The sequence below is a fragment of the Pseudonaja textilis genome, chromosome 2, assembly GCF_049901715.1.
Source record: "Pseudonaja textilis isolate UNSWEBS1 chromosome 2, rPseTex1.2, whole genome shotgun sequence".
Classification (NCBI taxonomy): domain Eukaryota; kingdom Metazoa; phylum Chordata; class Lepidosauria; order Squamata; family Elapidae; genus Pseudonaja; species Pseudonaja textilis.
The window spans coordinates 40,274,765-40,290,964 of record NC_141991.1 but is presented as its reverse complement, the minus strand read 5'-3'; the positions used below and the strand labels follow the sequence as shown (position 1 = coordinate 40,290,964).

At 36.7% G+C, this 16,200-nt stretch overlaps 1 protein-coding gene across 2 annotated transcripts in view; it reads right to left on the bottom strand.

Moving 5' to 3' along the window:
- GRM7 (glutamate metabotropic receptor 7) overlaps nt 1-16,200 on the bottom strand; it is a 529,368-nt gene that overhangs the window by 256,281 nt on the left and 256,887 nt on the right. For both annotated transcript variants that reach the window (XM_087923708.1, XM_087923709.1), the window contains exon 3: nt 4,991-5,132. In XM_087923708.1, coding sequence (XP_087779834.1) covers nt 4,991-5,132 — 142 coding nt within the window. The remainder of the gene's footprint in view (nt 1-4,990; nt 5,133-16,200) is intronic.

Below are 16,200 nucleotides of genomic sequence, written 5' to 3'. Positions count from 1 at the left end.
AAATGTAGGACTTTGCGTACATGTCCTTCCTGCTGGTTTCTGCCCATTTTTCCAATCTGTCAAGAATTTTAATACTCTCTTCCAAGGGCTTGCAACCCCCCTTTCATTTGCAGATTTAATAAATCATATTTTCTGATTTGTCATCCAAGTCATGTATAAGTATTTGAATAACACAAGGCTGAGGATTGATCACTGTAATATTAAATGATAATTATGCATCTGTCCACTGGTATAATTGACCAGCTCAGATTTTGCAATCTTCTTTACTAGACAACTTTTACTGAATGTGCACTTTTAATTCTTAGAATTCTCATCAATATCCATGCTGGATACCTTGTTTGGGAAAGGATGGAGCACAGTTTAGTCAAAAGCTGTAAACCTTGCACATAAATATTCTTTCTTCCCTTTTCCCACCAAGTCCCCTGATTTCAAATAAACCTTATTATAATGGAACAGAGATTTGTAAGGTGTATGGGTCCTTCCAGTCAAAACTAGAAATTGAATTCCAGTATTCTAACTCAATGGTTAACACTTTGGAGGAATAATGTCAAACTGGGTTTTGCCTAAGAAAGAACTCAGAAGAAAATCCATAAAAGGAAATTCAGATCATGGACCATCTTTGTTTTGGTATGATATGAAAACTGTATGCAGCAGATTAAAACCAGATATTAATATTCAACTTCAAGTTAAACTTGTTGCTTTAGCTGTTTTCTTTTTTTAAAGATTTATGGAAAATCTATAGCTAGGGTTATGGAAGCAAAACCTAATTTATTGTGTGATAACTAACACATCCATCCTAGACTATAGAGGCAGGATTGGCTGCTAAGAACCTTGTAAGGTCAGCAGGTTTTTTTTAATAGTCAGCACACTTTAATAGCCTTTCTAATCAATAGGCTTCAGTAGCTCTGATGGTTTCAAATCTTCTGACTGCTTGTCTTTTGTTTTTCCACTGCATTGCATAGCAAAATCTAAAATAAAATAACTAAAACTTATTAGGGGAATCACAGCACTTTAATTCAACCCTATATATTGGCCAGTGTCATAGGAAAAAGGGTCAGTGGTTTTTAATCAGGTTTCCCAACTAAAATGGCTATATTGGCAAGTATTTCATTTTTATTAGCATGGACCTTTCTTTTATTGTTCTTCCCCTTTCATGGGCTCATTTTTTAATCTGAAAGTTAACAATTCTTCGATGCTTCTAGTATTTCAGATTCCAGTCTCTGAAGCCAATGGAAAATACATAGACATGATTCTAAGCCTGTTAGGCAACTAAAATTGTGAAAGGAACCCCATAGAGTAAGCCATCTGAAAGAAGAACCTGAGGTGACTGTCTACCAATTGCATAGTGCTTTGACTCAGAAGAGGGACAGAAAATGTAAAGAAAATATGTTAGAGTTTCTACTTAGTTTATGAAAGAATAATAAAGATTGCTTTGGAAACTATTACTTGCTAATTCTCTTCTAAACTTAATCTCAGCTGCTGATCCCTCCAGAGCAGGGGTGGGATTCAAATTTTTAAACAACTGGTTCTGTTGGTGTGGCTAAGTTGGTGGGTGTGGCTTGGTGGTCATGTTATTGGCTGGGCATGGCCAACTCAATATCACTCATATCGAGGCACGCATCTCCTCGCCTTGTCTCTCATGACTGTGGGGATGTTGCAACAGTCGTAAGTGTGAAAAATGGTCATAAGTCATTTTTTTCAGTGCCATTGTAACTTTGAATGGTCACTCCACACAAGCAAAGTACCAGCAAAGGAGGGGGAAAAAACTCCAGAGAAGTTCCTGAGACAGGAAGTCCAGTCCTGCCAAGAATGTAATAAGGGTTAATGGAGAGGCAGTTTCTGTAAGCAACACCAGAATGTTTCCTTCCTTCCTTCCTTACAGGATTAGGCCAGTAATTTCTTCTAACAACTGGTTCTCCAAACTGCTTAGAATGTTAACAACCAGTTCTAGCTAAAAGGTGCAAACTGGTAGAATCCCACATCTGCTCCAGACCATCATTTATATTTTAGGAGTACAGGGGATGACTAAAAGTAAGCAAATGTTAGTTTCTCGTGAGAACCCAATTAAAAGTAACTATGTATCAGCTGCTTGAGGTAGCTCAGTTCAGAAAACAACAGTCCACAGGAACACGAGATCTATATTTTTTATTGAGAGGTTGTAACAAGAGAATCTTGCCAAAGTGACTATGTTTCTTTTCCCCTCCATTTGATACCCTGGTGAATCAGGGATGAGTCAGTCTATACTATCTCTCTTTACAAGACTTAAGAAATACTCCTCTCACTGGGTTCATGGGTGATTAAAATTAAAAATGTACATTTTTTTTAACTGGATTTGATAATTCTTTTCCTCAGTCACATAGAAAGCAACACATCACTGTGTCCCAAGCACTGCACTCTTGCAGGCTCTTCTAGACCAGGGGTTGCCAACCTTTTGGACCTCAGGGACCACCAAACTCATAATTTTAAATCCCAGGGGCCACACTAACTGGTTCTGTGGGCATGGCCTAATTTTTGGATGTGGCTTGGTGGTCATGTGACTGGCTGGGCATGGCTTGTATGTAAATATTATAAATATTTATATAAATATTGTTTTTGTTTTTTATAAAAAAAGAGCAACTTTTACCAAAAATCAGGCAAAGCAGGCAGGCAGATTGAGTTGCTCACAGAATCACAGATTCATTCAGAAATCTATCTATCTGCCATTGGCTTGCTCAGTTTTTCACACAAAATTTGCTTGCAAGCAAACTCATAAAATTAACTCGCAATATACCATGTATGTAAATATTGAATTCTTTATTTTAAAAAAAGAACAACTTTTACCCAAAATCAGGCAAAGCAGGCAGGCAGATTGAGTTGCTCACAGATTCATTCAGAGATCTGTCTATCTGCCATCAGCTAGTTCAGTCTTTCAAATGTGCTTGCCATGAGTCTGCACTGAATAATAGAATTTTCAGTCCTAAGGGAGGTTGGCTGTGCTTAAAAACAGAGCTGAAGATCTAAAGACTAGCTAGAAAGCAAGAAATCCAACCATTTCCTGCTTCCTAGCTAATCTAAATTTCCCGGCACAGCAGAACACCTGATGGTCGGAAAAAGGAAAAATATCAATTTAGCAGGTAAGTTTGCTGAGTAAGGAGTGAGTGGGTGGGGAGGGTTCCCATGGGCCATGTGGGCGGTGCAGCCTTGTGTTTCTGCACAGCTTGGATTAATTACTTTTGTGGGGGTACTCTGTGGGTGAGATTTCTCTGCAGCCCACCAAAATTTTCTCACGGCACACCAGTGGACCATGGCCCACTGGTTGGGGACCACTGTTCTAGACCATTGTCATCAATATGTAATTCAACTCTCTTCAACTGCATGCAACCAGATGTGCAACCAATGTAACTGAAGGATAACAGGTATAATCCATTCTGTCTGGAGACATGTGGTGGCAATAAACTATATAGTCCACAATTTCCCTCTTTCTCTCCTTTAAATTATCAAGCATGCCCCTTTAGAAATGGGTAATAATTTGAAGCAGGATTGCTTGATTATGCATGCACTCCTGCTTCAAAGTTATATAGATTATTGCAAGTTAATATTAAGGCACATACCGCCACATCATGCAATTTCCCTCACATATTTTGATCTTGCTCTGGGCATGGGACCAGAGGCAGTCTATGAAACTGAAGCACCTATGGATACTGAGGCAACGCAGTCAACATTCCCATAATTGGCTATTTTTATGAGGTCAGATGCTACTTAACAGGTGCTGCTAGTCTAATCTGTTATACTATTAGATGACCAATACTATTCAATTTCTTCCCCTTAGTCAAAGGTACCACTTTTGTCATCCTGACTATAGGATGCTGGCAGCTGCAGTAACTTCCCCCCTTTCCTTTACTGGGTTTTCAGCTATCCACTCTAAACAAGAATATGTGGCTGAAATTTATAGTTATTTCTAAAGGTCTGCTAAAAAGAAAACTGCTACAATTCTTTATATTATGATACTTTCAGGCAGAATGACAGATTAAATATTTCCTTTATCTTATGTGCTGTTTTAGTTCCATATCTCTTCCAAAGTCTGCTTGCAGCACATTCGATCTGTATTATAAAACCAGTTTAGATTTATAAAGTCTACATTTATGAATCTGCATAGGTGAACTTTCAGAGAATTCTTCAAATGCTTTGCTTGTTTGGTCCTTCAAAACTTAATGTCCAATAGTTAGAATATCTGATCAAAACATTTTGCCCTGTAGCTAAGCCTTATTACAAATTTATTTTCTCACAAATTGATGGCTCCTGATGCCTGCTCTAGTGCTATGGTGGAAGAGACAGAATCACAAGGCTAGTGACCTCATCATCTATCTACCCAATTTAGATTTCCAAGCTTCTGATTGTCCTTCTTACTTTAACAGTTGAGAGGAGGCATACTTCAAAGTGCAGAATTATGAGCTTCAAAAATCAGTGTGGAAAAAGAAATCTGCCTAGAATGTAAGCAATTGATTGGAGGTATAGGGTTCCTCCCCACCCTCCCAGTGACATTTGAGGCACACAAACATATGGTAACCAAGCTTCCAAAGAAGATGTTCGGAAACAGTTTCTAGATTTTACCACTACTACAGCAGCTGAGGTTTTATGTAACCAAACATATTGTGCTTGCTGTCATGGGAAAGATTCTTCCTAATATTATCTGCCAATTTGCTAGACTGTTATTCAGGAAGTTTTTCTTGAACAAGGGGGAAAAAAATCCATGCTCCTTTAATCTGAAATTATAGTAACATGCTTATCACCTCACTTATTGCTCAGATGATGACTTAAGCCTAAGAATGTGGATACCATAAAATATGTATTCAGGCAATGCAAGCCACAAATTGTGCTATAACTATTTTTCAGTTCAGACTCCCTGCCTGTAATCAGGTACATCTATATAAAGGTAGGTTCTCATATGTTCTAAACCATCTTGCTTGAATTAATTACATGTAAACAAGTTAATTTCTCCAGGCATCCTTACTTTATATCCTCATCGTAGGCAAAGACAATGATAGCCCTGGCTCTGGGTGTATCTAGAAGCAGCTTGATAATTTTATCAAATTCGTAGGTCTTGTTTTTGCGATCCTGTGGGATTTTCAATGACTGGGCAATGCAGAAATCACCTGTTAACAGAAAAAAAAGAAGACAATATGCTAAAATCTGTAAATCAGGAAAAAGAAAGAAAAGAAAGAAAATTGGAAGAAAAAAAGTAGTTAAAGGGAAGATAGACTTAAAAAGAAAAGAATGAAAAGTGGAATTTGGCCTAGTTTGGTACAAGGGATGTGGCTCTAAATTTTCTACATGCTTTATATTAAGATTTCTGGATTTTCATAATTAAATCAATTGAGTGTGTCTGATTACCCCTCAGAATTCATCAAAAACAAAAATAAAACAGGAAACTAAAATAAATCAGTACAAATAATTGGACCCAGAATTAAGTTTTTATTATATTTCTCATATTTTATCCCATCTGAGTCCTCACAAAACTTGGGGGAGGGCACCTTCCAAGTATCTGACTGGATTTTATGTTTTCTGTCTTTGGTTTTACCCATTGCTTGGATGCTCTCCTGGAAAGTCCACAATATGGATTTGGTCCATTATATCCATTGTCGCAAAATAATAAAGTGGGGAATCCAAGAGAACCTGATCTCTTCCATGTCATCCAGAGGCTCAGATCTCATATCTAGATGGTTTGTTTTCAAGTCCCCTCTTGTGACAGATAATATATACATAGAAATCAGTTGTCTACTCTACTTGGGATGAAGCTTCATGCTTAATGATAATGATTGAACTATATCATTTTATAAACTTTTCCTGACATGAAATTGCAAAATGAGAAAGTACTGTGCTTTCGAAGAAGAAAATATGGTTTTTCAGGAAAATTAAACTGATGTACAGCATAAAGGAAATGCTCTCAATGTTCCATGATGACTGCTTTCAGGAAATTTAACTCTTTGCATGCAATAAACAACATCCTTTGGAATAATATATCTATTCCACACTTCCATACATCAGTTCTACATCTTCCCAACAAAGACGTTGTGAGAGGGAATACATTTTAAAAAGAGAAGATATAGATTTTTATATATCCATAGATGCAGTGGTGGGATTCAAATTTTTTTACTACTGGTTCTGTGGGTGTGGCTTGGTGGGCAGGGCATGGCTTGGAGGGTGTGGCAGGGGAAGGATACTGCAAAATCTCCATTCCCACTCCCCTCCTGGGGGAAGATTACTGCCGGTTCTCTGAGCTACTCAAAATTTCCACTACCGCTTCTCCAGAACTGGTCAGAACCAGCTGAACACCACCTCTGCATAGATGTAGATTTAGAAAATATTACACATATTTTCCTAGAATGTAATACGCTTTAACCGAGTGAAAAACATTGTATTCTATCAATATGCTCAACAAAAATTGTGGAACTTTAGCTCCTTGTTTTGCTTTGCTTCTGTTTCATCTAAACTTAGATTGAAAAGTCTTTGAAACAGCTGGCTGTTCCGTTAGTACCCCGCAAATAAACAAGCCAAACCCTTGATAAGAAATATACTTACTCTATTTCCCACTTTTGCAAATAGTACTTTATTTAGTACAAGGGAGAGGTGCTCAGAAAATCATACCACATGGTATTTATAATCTTAGGGTTATTATTTTAAATCACAAAGTAGTATGCATTCTTTTTAATTTCATATGTTCAACCAGTACAATCCAGCTTCCGGACCCAACTCATTGGTTTGTACTGTGGCAGTCACAACACTCAGGCTAACTATCTCAAGACATTCCTTTGAACAGAAGAACACTTTCCTCTGAAAAAAGCCTTTATCTAAGGTTGTCCACAGGCAGTCCAGTTTATTTTCTTCTGAGCCAGAAACCAACCACCTTAAATCACAAACCTTCAATTTTTCACTTGAGGAGTCCCAATGAAGAATTCCCTTTCTACTGATGGGATCTAACTACAATGCTTACTTCTCATTTCCATGAATGTCCCTACTTCACTTGTTTGTACTGTTTCTGGCTTTTAAAATTCAGGCTGTTTTCTTTTTCTTCCTATAAACAGAGGGTGCTGATTTATGGCTGAGATGGTGGAAATGCAAGTTAACTCAGGCTCTCTGCATAGTGGCTGTAGTATATTAAATTGGGAGATAATATTCTAAGAATGCCTCTAGGAGTATATCTCAGAGGGATATAGAGAAGCTCTAAAATGGGTGGGACAAAATCATCTGACATTCTGAGAAGAGTGCATTAAATTAACATAAATTCAAAAATAATTGAATAATCACCCTGGGGGGCATTGCTGGTGTCGCGACAATACGGCATGCGATCTCGGAGGTCTGAGATCGCAGCCGATATCTTTGCCCCTGGATGGTCCAAACGTATCTAAATCATCCCGAAGAGACGGCCATAGTGAAGAGCGTATCCTGTAGATCCCAGGGATATCACAAAGTCCCTGGTTGATACAGGAGAAGCTCTTCTAGCCAGCGGCAAAGAGGCAGCCATTAAAGCTGCTGAAGTTGGGACAGCTCCGATACGGAAGAGAGCAGAAAGAGAAAATGTGCAGTTTGGTGAAAACTTTCATTTTTTTTATTCTAAGACTTAAAAGGACACCCTAAAGAAAAGAAAGAATCTGTAAAAGTTTTGACAGAAGTGAATAAGCAGCGATTTTAAACGGAAGTGTCAAAGTAAGGCTTTGCTTTTATTTTTTTCTTTATTGCTGGACTTCTATACGTGATTTTGCATTTGCTAACTGGACTGTTTTTTTTTTCTTATTTATATCTACCTTTTCTTCTCTTTGATTTTGCAATATTTTAGGCTAGAGGCTCCTTTAGTTATCTCTTTTTCATATATATATCCTTTTTTTAACTTTCGTTACGTTTCGCTTGGGAAAGGAGGGGGAAAGTGAGAGCAAAGAAACTTTGTAACAGTGACAACTAGAGGTTTGAAAATGTTATAGACGAAGCTGAGAAGGCTGAGAAAGAAAGATCTGAGAACCCTTTTCAAGGACACTGCTATGTGATAAGATAGAGGGAAGAACACGAGAGAGTGTTATTGCAGGTGTTCTTCTGGATTTCTATCAACAATTGAAGCCTGGTGTTGAAGCTTACAAAAAGAAAAGCTGATAAGTCCTCGAAGAAGAGAGCTATAATAAGAGCCTTGGATAATCAAATAAAGTTCAGTGTGTCCTTTTATTTCTTTTAAGTTGTGCTACCCCTCCTTACCACCCTTACTGTACTTTTTTTAAAAACCTTTTGTAATATTTTTACGTTTGCTTTTTATTTTAAAGGGAAACCTAAAAAATTTTCTTTCCTTTTGGGGGGGGATTTTTTGCTTTTCTACCCACTCTTTTGGTTTATTTTTATGTACTTTTTTTATTTTTCATTTGAGACCCTCCAATTGGATTAAGGTGTTGAAGAACCTGAAGAAATTTTGTCTATTATTATTATTATTATTATTATTATTATTATTATTATTATTATTATTATTATTATTAGGCTTTTTTTCTCTCTACCATTTTTATTTTTCACCTTGGATTATAATTGGCCACTTTACAAATGGGTTAAGGTTTAGAAGAACCTGAAGATTTTGAATCGCTTAAAATAAGTAGGAAATTCATAGCTTCTGGCTCCTTAACTACTACTTATGCCTCCCCACCATCTGGAGGACAACGTTCAATACAGACAATGTTAAAAATATGAGAGTAATTTTGGGTACTTTGGAATACTATGAGGCACACCTTGAAAAGCAAATGGCTTTGATATTTCTGGATGCACAAAAGGCATTTGATAATGTGAACTGGCGATTCATGTTGTTATTGTTGGAACAGATGGGGTTTGCCAGAAAATTTATTCAAGCAAACGGCAAAGGTAATGATAGAGGGAGAATTGACAGACTATATTAATATAAGAAAAGGAACAAGACAAGGGTGCCCACTATCACCTTTGCTATTTGTGTTAACTTTGGAAGTGTTAAATAGAAATATTAGAGATGAAAAGAGAGGAATGAAAATGAAAAAGGAAGAATTTAAATTGCAAGCTTTTGCGGATGATTTGGTTTTCATCTTAGAAGACCCTTTAGAAACAGCACCAAAATTGCTGGAAAAGATAGAGGCATATGGCAAGGTGGCTGGTTTGAAAATTAATAAAGATAAGACAAAGATATTGACAAAGAATATGTTATCAAGACAAAAGGAAGAATTGACAGATCTATTGAAAATTCAAGTCACGAATAAGATTAAGTATCTGGGGATACATCTTACAGCAAGATGTAGTACATTAAAAGAGAACAATTATATTAAACTTAAGCAGCAGATAGCTCTTGACTTGGTGAAATGGGAAAATCTAGAATTGTCACTAATAGGGAGAATTTCAACAATCAAGATGAATATGTTACCCAGAATTTTATATTTGTTTCAAACAATTCCAATTAGGCTTGGAAAAGACTATTTTGAAGATTTAAATAAAATTGTGTTGAAATATATATGGCAAGGTAAGAAAGGGAGAATAAAATTAAAACTTTTGCAAGACGCTAGAACTAGAGGAGGATTTGGTTTGCCTAATTGGGAGTTGTATTACCAAGCTACAAACTTGATGTGGGCTAAGGAATGGATAACATTAAGAAATACTAGATTGTTGACATTAGAAGGACATGATTTGTTGTTGGGGTGGCATGCTTTTTTATGGTACAAAGGAACTAAAATACAGGGATATTTTAGAAGACACCATATATGGGAGTTTTTGTGGTTAAATTGGGAGAAGACTAAAAGACAATGTTATTTGAAAATTCCAGTCTGATTACCGACTCTAGAAGCATTTTCTTATCCTACAATATATAAGAAGGAACAAACAGTTAGATATGGTGAAATATTGAATGAAAAGGGTGAACTTAAATCGATGCAAAATTTAGAGGAACAAGGTATAAAGATGAATTGGTTTTCATATGCGCAAATACATTCAAGGTATGATCAAGATTCTAAAATAGAATATGATAAATTGACTGATTTAGATAAGATTTTGACAGGTACTGATGAAAAGGTGATTAAAAGATTGTATGGATATTTATTAGAAATTAAGCTAGAAGAAGAACAAGTTAAAAAAACTATGATTGCTTGGGGGAAGAATTTTGGATATGGGATTGATTTAGAGAAATGGCAAAAATTGTGGTCTAAAAATTATAAAATGACAATGTCAACAGCATATAAAGAAAATTTGTATAAGATGTTTTACAGGTGGCATTTTCCCCCCAACAAGAATAGCAAGAATGTTCAAGAACAAATCCAAAAAATGTTGCAAATGTTATCAGATACCTGGCTCATATTACCATATGTGGTGGACTTGTGCGGATGCTAGAAAATACTGGACTAGAATCCATATGTGGTTGATAAAAATGACAAAAAAACATATAGATTTGAAACCAGATATATTTTTATTGGGAATTTTACCTGATACATATAGTAAAGATTTGAAATACCTGATTGTAAATGTACTAACAGCAGCTAGGATTGTATTTGCTAAAAACTGGAAAAATGAGAAAATACCATCGCAGGAGGAAATCATTAAGAAAAAATTGGAATGTGCTGAAATGAGTAGATTGACATTTGAAATTAGAGAACAAGAGGATAAACAATTCTATAAAATTTGGGACCTTTTTTATCAATGGTTAGATAATAAAATATAATAATGAAATATGTAAAATCTTAGAAAATAATAAATATATAAAGATTTTTTTTTCCTACTATATCTATAAAAAATTTTAGGATAGATTTGGGAAGATTATATGAATTGTTATAAAATGATACTAAGTAAATTATAGTTATCTTGCAAAATATGAATGAATAAAATTATTGTCAAATGATTGAATAATGATACTAGGGTATTTAATTTCTGATTGAGAATATGAGTTATTATAAAATATAACTGTAATTGATGACTATGAAATGGATGCACAAAAAAATTGTAAACCAACCAACACACTGCTTGTATACTCATGGAAGAAAGGTTGATGTTTTTATGTTTTGTCTGTTTATGTTTGTTTTTAAAAGTCAATTAAAAAATTAAAATAATAATAATAATAGAATAATCACCCCTGTACCTACTTTTACAAAATTCAACACATTAATCTAATATTGGAAGGGTACTTGAAATGTCTGTGCATACTGTACAGACAACATTCTGCAAGTTACATATTTTTCTTTCAAAATCCTGTAATTTATTCTGAGAGAAATCACCATTTGATGAATTTTGCAAATATTTTCATTTTTACCTAACAATACACTGGATTTTATTCTAATGATTTGACTGTAATAACCAGGAAATATTTGGACTGTAACATAAGGCCTATTAATAACACAACAAAAATCTAAGATAACTGCGACACCTTCCTGTTGAGACTCTGCTCAATGGGTATGGTGTTAAAGCATCAGAGAGATCCATAAAAAGTGGGGAGGGAGTATAGCAAAAATCCATTTCCCTAAACAATATTGTGAAAATTGCCTAACTTTATAGTTACTACTTTTCCCTGTGGCTCAAGTCTCTTTGGCAGACAGATCCAATTGCTTCTGAATTGGTCTAGTCATTTATATTCCCAGCACTCTCTCTCCCTGGCTATACTTACAGGTATCAGAGACACAAAAACATTTAACCTGGAATGTCCCAGAACAGACAAGGAAAGCATAAAAATGCAGCAAGAGTTTCTTCACATGGTTATCCTGGCAAGACAAGGTTGTATTCTTGAGGGCTTTGCAGTAGGATAATGCCATTATCAAGCAGTAACTATACAACACCGTCACTATGAAGCACACAATACAAAATATCAGATAGCTTATAAAAACTAGTGACGCAAGAACAAGAGGTGGAAGACAAGGAGGGTGGGGGAGAAGAAAACATGTATCAGCTGGTGGTTGCATTTGATTCAAATAAATTGGATGCTTGGCAACTGGCTTGTCAGAAAGGACAGAAGTAACTCCATTTAATAGTGGAAAATACAAAGGGAGAAAAAGAAAACCACCGTCTTATGCACAGGCATGAAACATATGGCTAAGGAAAATAATCTTGGATGTATATTTAAAAACGAATTCACAGAATCATATAGCTACAAAAAAAAAAAAAAAAAAAAAGAAGAAGCAAATGTGATATTTGGTTGACCAAAAAAGCAGAGTTTCTCAATTCAAGAAAACAAATTCAGATGTAATCTGCATTGGTCAGAATTCACCTGAAGAACACAGTCAGTTTGGAGCACTCCACTTTTAAAAGATTCAGAGAAACTGGAACAGGTATAAAGAAAGCTGATGAGAATAATTAGGAGACTAGGAATTGAGTGGGAATGTTTGAGGAATTGGTGTGTTCTACCTTGAGATTAACTGACTATGGTGTGGAGATATTACTGCTCCTCAGGAAGGAGCCACTGAATAAATCATCTCTACCATAAGAGTACATGACATGGACTAAAGGGAGTCAAATTCCAATTAAAAGCTACAGAAGCACTTCCAGAAGCAGTTGGGCAGGATACAACCTCCAAGTGAGATGATAAGTTCCCCTTCAAGCTCAGGCTGGACAACCATTTTTCAAGGAAACTTTAATCTAGATTCCTACAATAAATCTCCACATAAACTACTGATTTTTTCCTTCTGTTTTTATATTTTTCATGCCCACACCATCACACAAAATTGTGCCCACTGTCTGAAAAGGTTGTTGACCCTAATTTACACTATAATGAAACTGTCAAGTTAGCTAATATATGGTCAAGAGTACCTGACTTAAGCTATATAGACCAAAAAAGTAAGATAGGATGGAGACATGTTTACTTTCTTTTCTAGACATTTTAAGTGTGTTGCTGATGCACAATTAATTTATCCTCCTCAAATCTTTTGCCATCCACTGAAGTAAGTTTAATGTGCAGCTATATCATCCCAAGAGGTCCACTACTTTGTTATTGCTGTATTTTCTGTGTTCTGTATTAAGTTAGTAACACAGTCAGTTGTATTCACTGGTGTATGATTGATAGAAGAAAAAAAACCTGCCCTCTTTTCTCACAAAATGCCAAAGTATTTGTTGTGAGAAATTTGCTTCTTTTAAATTAGGAATCAAAAAGATTGGAGATTGATGCAACCAAGCCTATTTTGCTGGAATGCATAGAAGACAGTGAACACTGGGGGATCTCTACCAAACAACTGCAGAAAAGTCCCAAGGTTACAGATTTGTTACATTACATAGGAAGGATTTTTAAAAATTGTAAATCATAGTATGACCTCTACATGGGAACATCTTTAATAATAAAAAAATGGGATGACCTTACTAAGGCAATGCTGCATTCCTTCATACTATCAAGATTCTATACTGCTAGATATTGTAGTTTGGTTAAATAAATGAGTTTATTGTATCCATATACGCCTCCTTTCATACGATTCTTTTCATGCTCTAAAAAAAGGACAGTAATCTGGTTTCTCTTATCTGCATCCATTCAAGGGTCACATCTCTTTTTCCTTCTATATATTATTTTAGTAGAGTTAAATGGTATAACTGGTTTGATTCATATACAAACCTTTTCAAATTAGTGAATAAAATTTTACTACAGTAAATGAAGTAGAAATTAAATGTGTGTGTGTGTGTGTGTGTGTGTGTGTTTATATATATATATATATATTTTTTTTTCTTAAGTTTTCGTGGGTACTTACATGTATGTTATCCAGCTTTGTTCGGGTATTTTCGCACGTCATTGTAGTTGTGCTTTTAAAGTTGTAGCAACGTTTCGGCAGAATCTCATCTGCCATCATCAGGCTTCTGTATTGTGTTCGTCTGTGAGTCAGACTTTTACAGTTGTTTCAGTTTTAAATTTGGGGCTAGCCTACTGCTGTGCCAGAATGGTTTTTTCTTCATCCTGATTGGTTGGGAGTCTTGGTCTGTGTTTATTGGTCTTGGAGTTTGCTGTGTTCTGCTTGATTGGTGTTTCTAATATCTTCTGTCTGTTTTGTGGCTTTTTTTGTGTGTCTTGATTGGCTGGCAACATTGTGTTCCTGTATTAGAGGCTTTTCGTGCAGCTTGACTCCGAGTAAATGGACGACTATCATTTGTTAGGAAGCTAGGTTTCATCTGGGTGCCTGGTTGGGGTGTGTTTGAGCTGGAGGTATCAGGGGGGATCTGTTTCTGCCCAGGTGTTTGCCTGGCTAGTGGTGTGGAGATTTTTTTTGTTTGTGAGCCTCCAATACAGCAATAGGCTGCCCCAAATTTAAATCTGAAACCACTATAAAAGCCTGACTCACAGATGAACACTATACAGAAGCCTGATGATGGCAGATGAGATTCTGCTGAAACGTCGCTACAACTTTAAAAGCACAACTACTATGACGTGGGAAAATACCCGAACAAAGCTAAATGCCATACATTCATTCATTCATTCATTCATTCATTCATTCATTCATTCATACATCATTACATTACATACATACATAATATATATATATATATATATATATATATATATATATATATATATATATATATATATGTTTTCTGAGGTTCTCGCGGGTATTTGTATGTGGATCTTTGGTTGTTCGGGTTTTCTCCAGCGTAAGATTCGAAGTATCTAGGCAACGTTTCGATGAAGTCTCATTCATCATCTTCAGGCTTCTGTCTCCGGCTCTGTGCTTCTCAGAGTAATGGAGATTGCAGCTGCTTCCTCCTTTTAACTGCCAGTGGGGGTGGGACTTGATTGGGTGGGGGCTTGGCTGTATTCTGATTGGGTGGGGGTGTGTTCTCATTGGTAGGGGGTTTGGCTGTGTTTTGATTGGTTGGGGGGTTAGCCGTGTTCTGATTGGTTGGAGGCGTGTTCTGTTCAGGTGGGGGCTTGGTTGTGCTCAGGTTAGTCTTAGTTGCTGGGGGATTTGAGCTGGAGAGTTGTGATCTTGCTGTTTGGCTTCTAGTTCGTGGTCCTGTTGCATCTTCACAGTGGGTGTCGGTTTGCTTCATGTATGGCTCAGAGGGGTTTGAAGTGGGTAGTGATGCAGCTGCAGTGCAGCTTCTGGTCCATGATCGTTTCTCATTTTCTGAATGGGTGGGAGTCTGTTTTCTACATGGAAGTGTGGTGGTGGCATCTTGTGTGGCTCTCATGGGTGTGGGTCCGGTGTCCTTCTTCATGTTAGGTACTCGTCTGTTCATGAGGGCGGGTTTCCAAATGGCTGGAAGGCGGGAGGTGTCATCTCGTTTGTTCATGCTGTGTGGGCGTTTTTCTATCTCTATGGCTTCTCTGATTATTCTGCTGTTGAAGTGTTCGGTTTTGGCAATAGTTCTGGTATTTTTAAAATCAATTTCATGTCCTGTGGCTTACCAGGGAAGAGGTCGTTTCTTCTTTTTTGATTGAGTTCTTATGTTCTTCAATGCGTGCACTTATTCTTCTGTTAGTTTGTCCAATGTATGTGGTAGGGCAGGCAGTGCAGGGGATTTCGTATACTCCTTGGTTTTCTAATTCGATTTTGTCTTTGGGGTTTCTTAGGATGGTGGATATTTTTCTGTTTGTGCAGAATGCTGTTTTGATGTTGTGTTTTTGGAGGATCTTGCTAATTTTGTCTGTAGTGCCTTTTATATATGGGAGGAGGGCTTTGCCGTTTTCTTGTTCTCTGTCTTGGATTTTGGTTGGGGTTTCTTTTTGGATTAGGTGGGTAATCTTCTTTCTTTGGAATCCATTGGCTGTAAGTACATTGGTGAGAGTGTGTAGTTCGGTTTTTTTGGTGTTGTTCATCGGCTAAGCATTTTGTTCTGGAGATGAGTGTCTTGGCTACGGAATTGATCTGTGCTGGGTGGTGGTGTGAGAGTGCATGTAGATAGCGGTTAGTATGTGTTTTCTTCTGGTAGATGGTGTGTCCTAGGGAGCCATTGGATCTTTTGTATACCAAGACATCTAGGAAGGAAGTTGATTGTTGGCTTCTGTTTCCATGGTGAATTGTATTTTGGGGTGTAGGCTGTTGAGGTATGTGAGGAAGTTGTTCAGTTTTTCTTTCCCGTGTGGCCAGATTATGAAGGTGTCATCTACGTATCTGAGCCAGAGTTTGGGTTTGTGGTTGTATTTTTCTAGAGCTTGTGTTTCAAAGTGTTCCATGTAGAGGTTTGCGATGACAGGTGAGAGGGGTGATCCCATGGGTGCTCCTTCTATTTGTTTGTATTTTTGTCCATTGTAGGTGAAGTAAGTATTGGATAGGCAGTGGTTGGTTA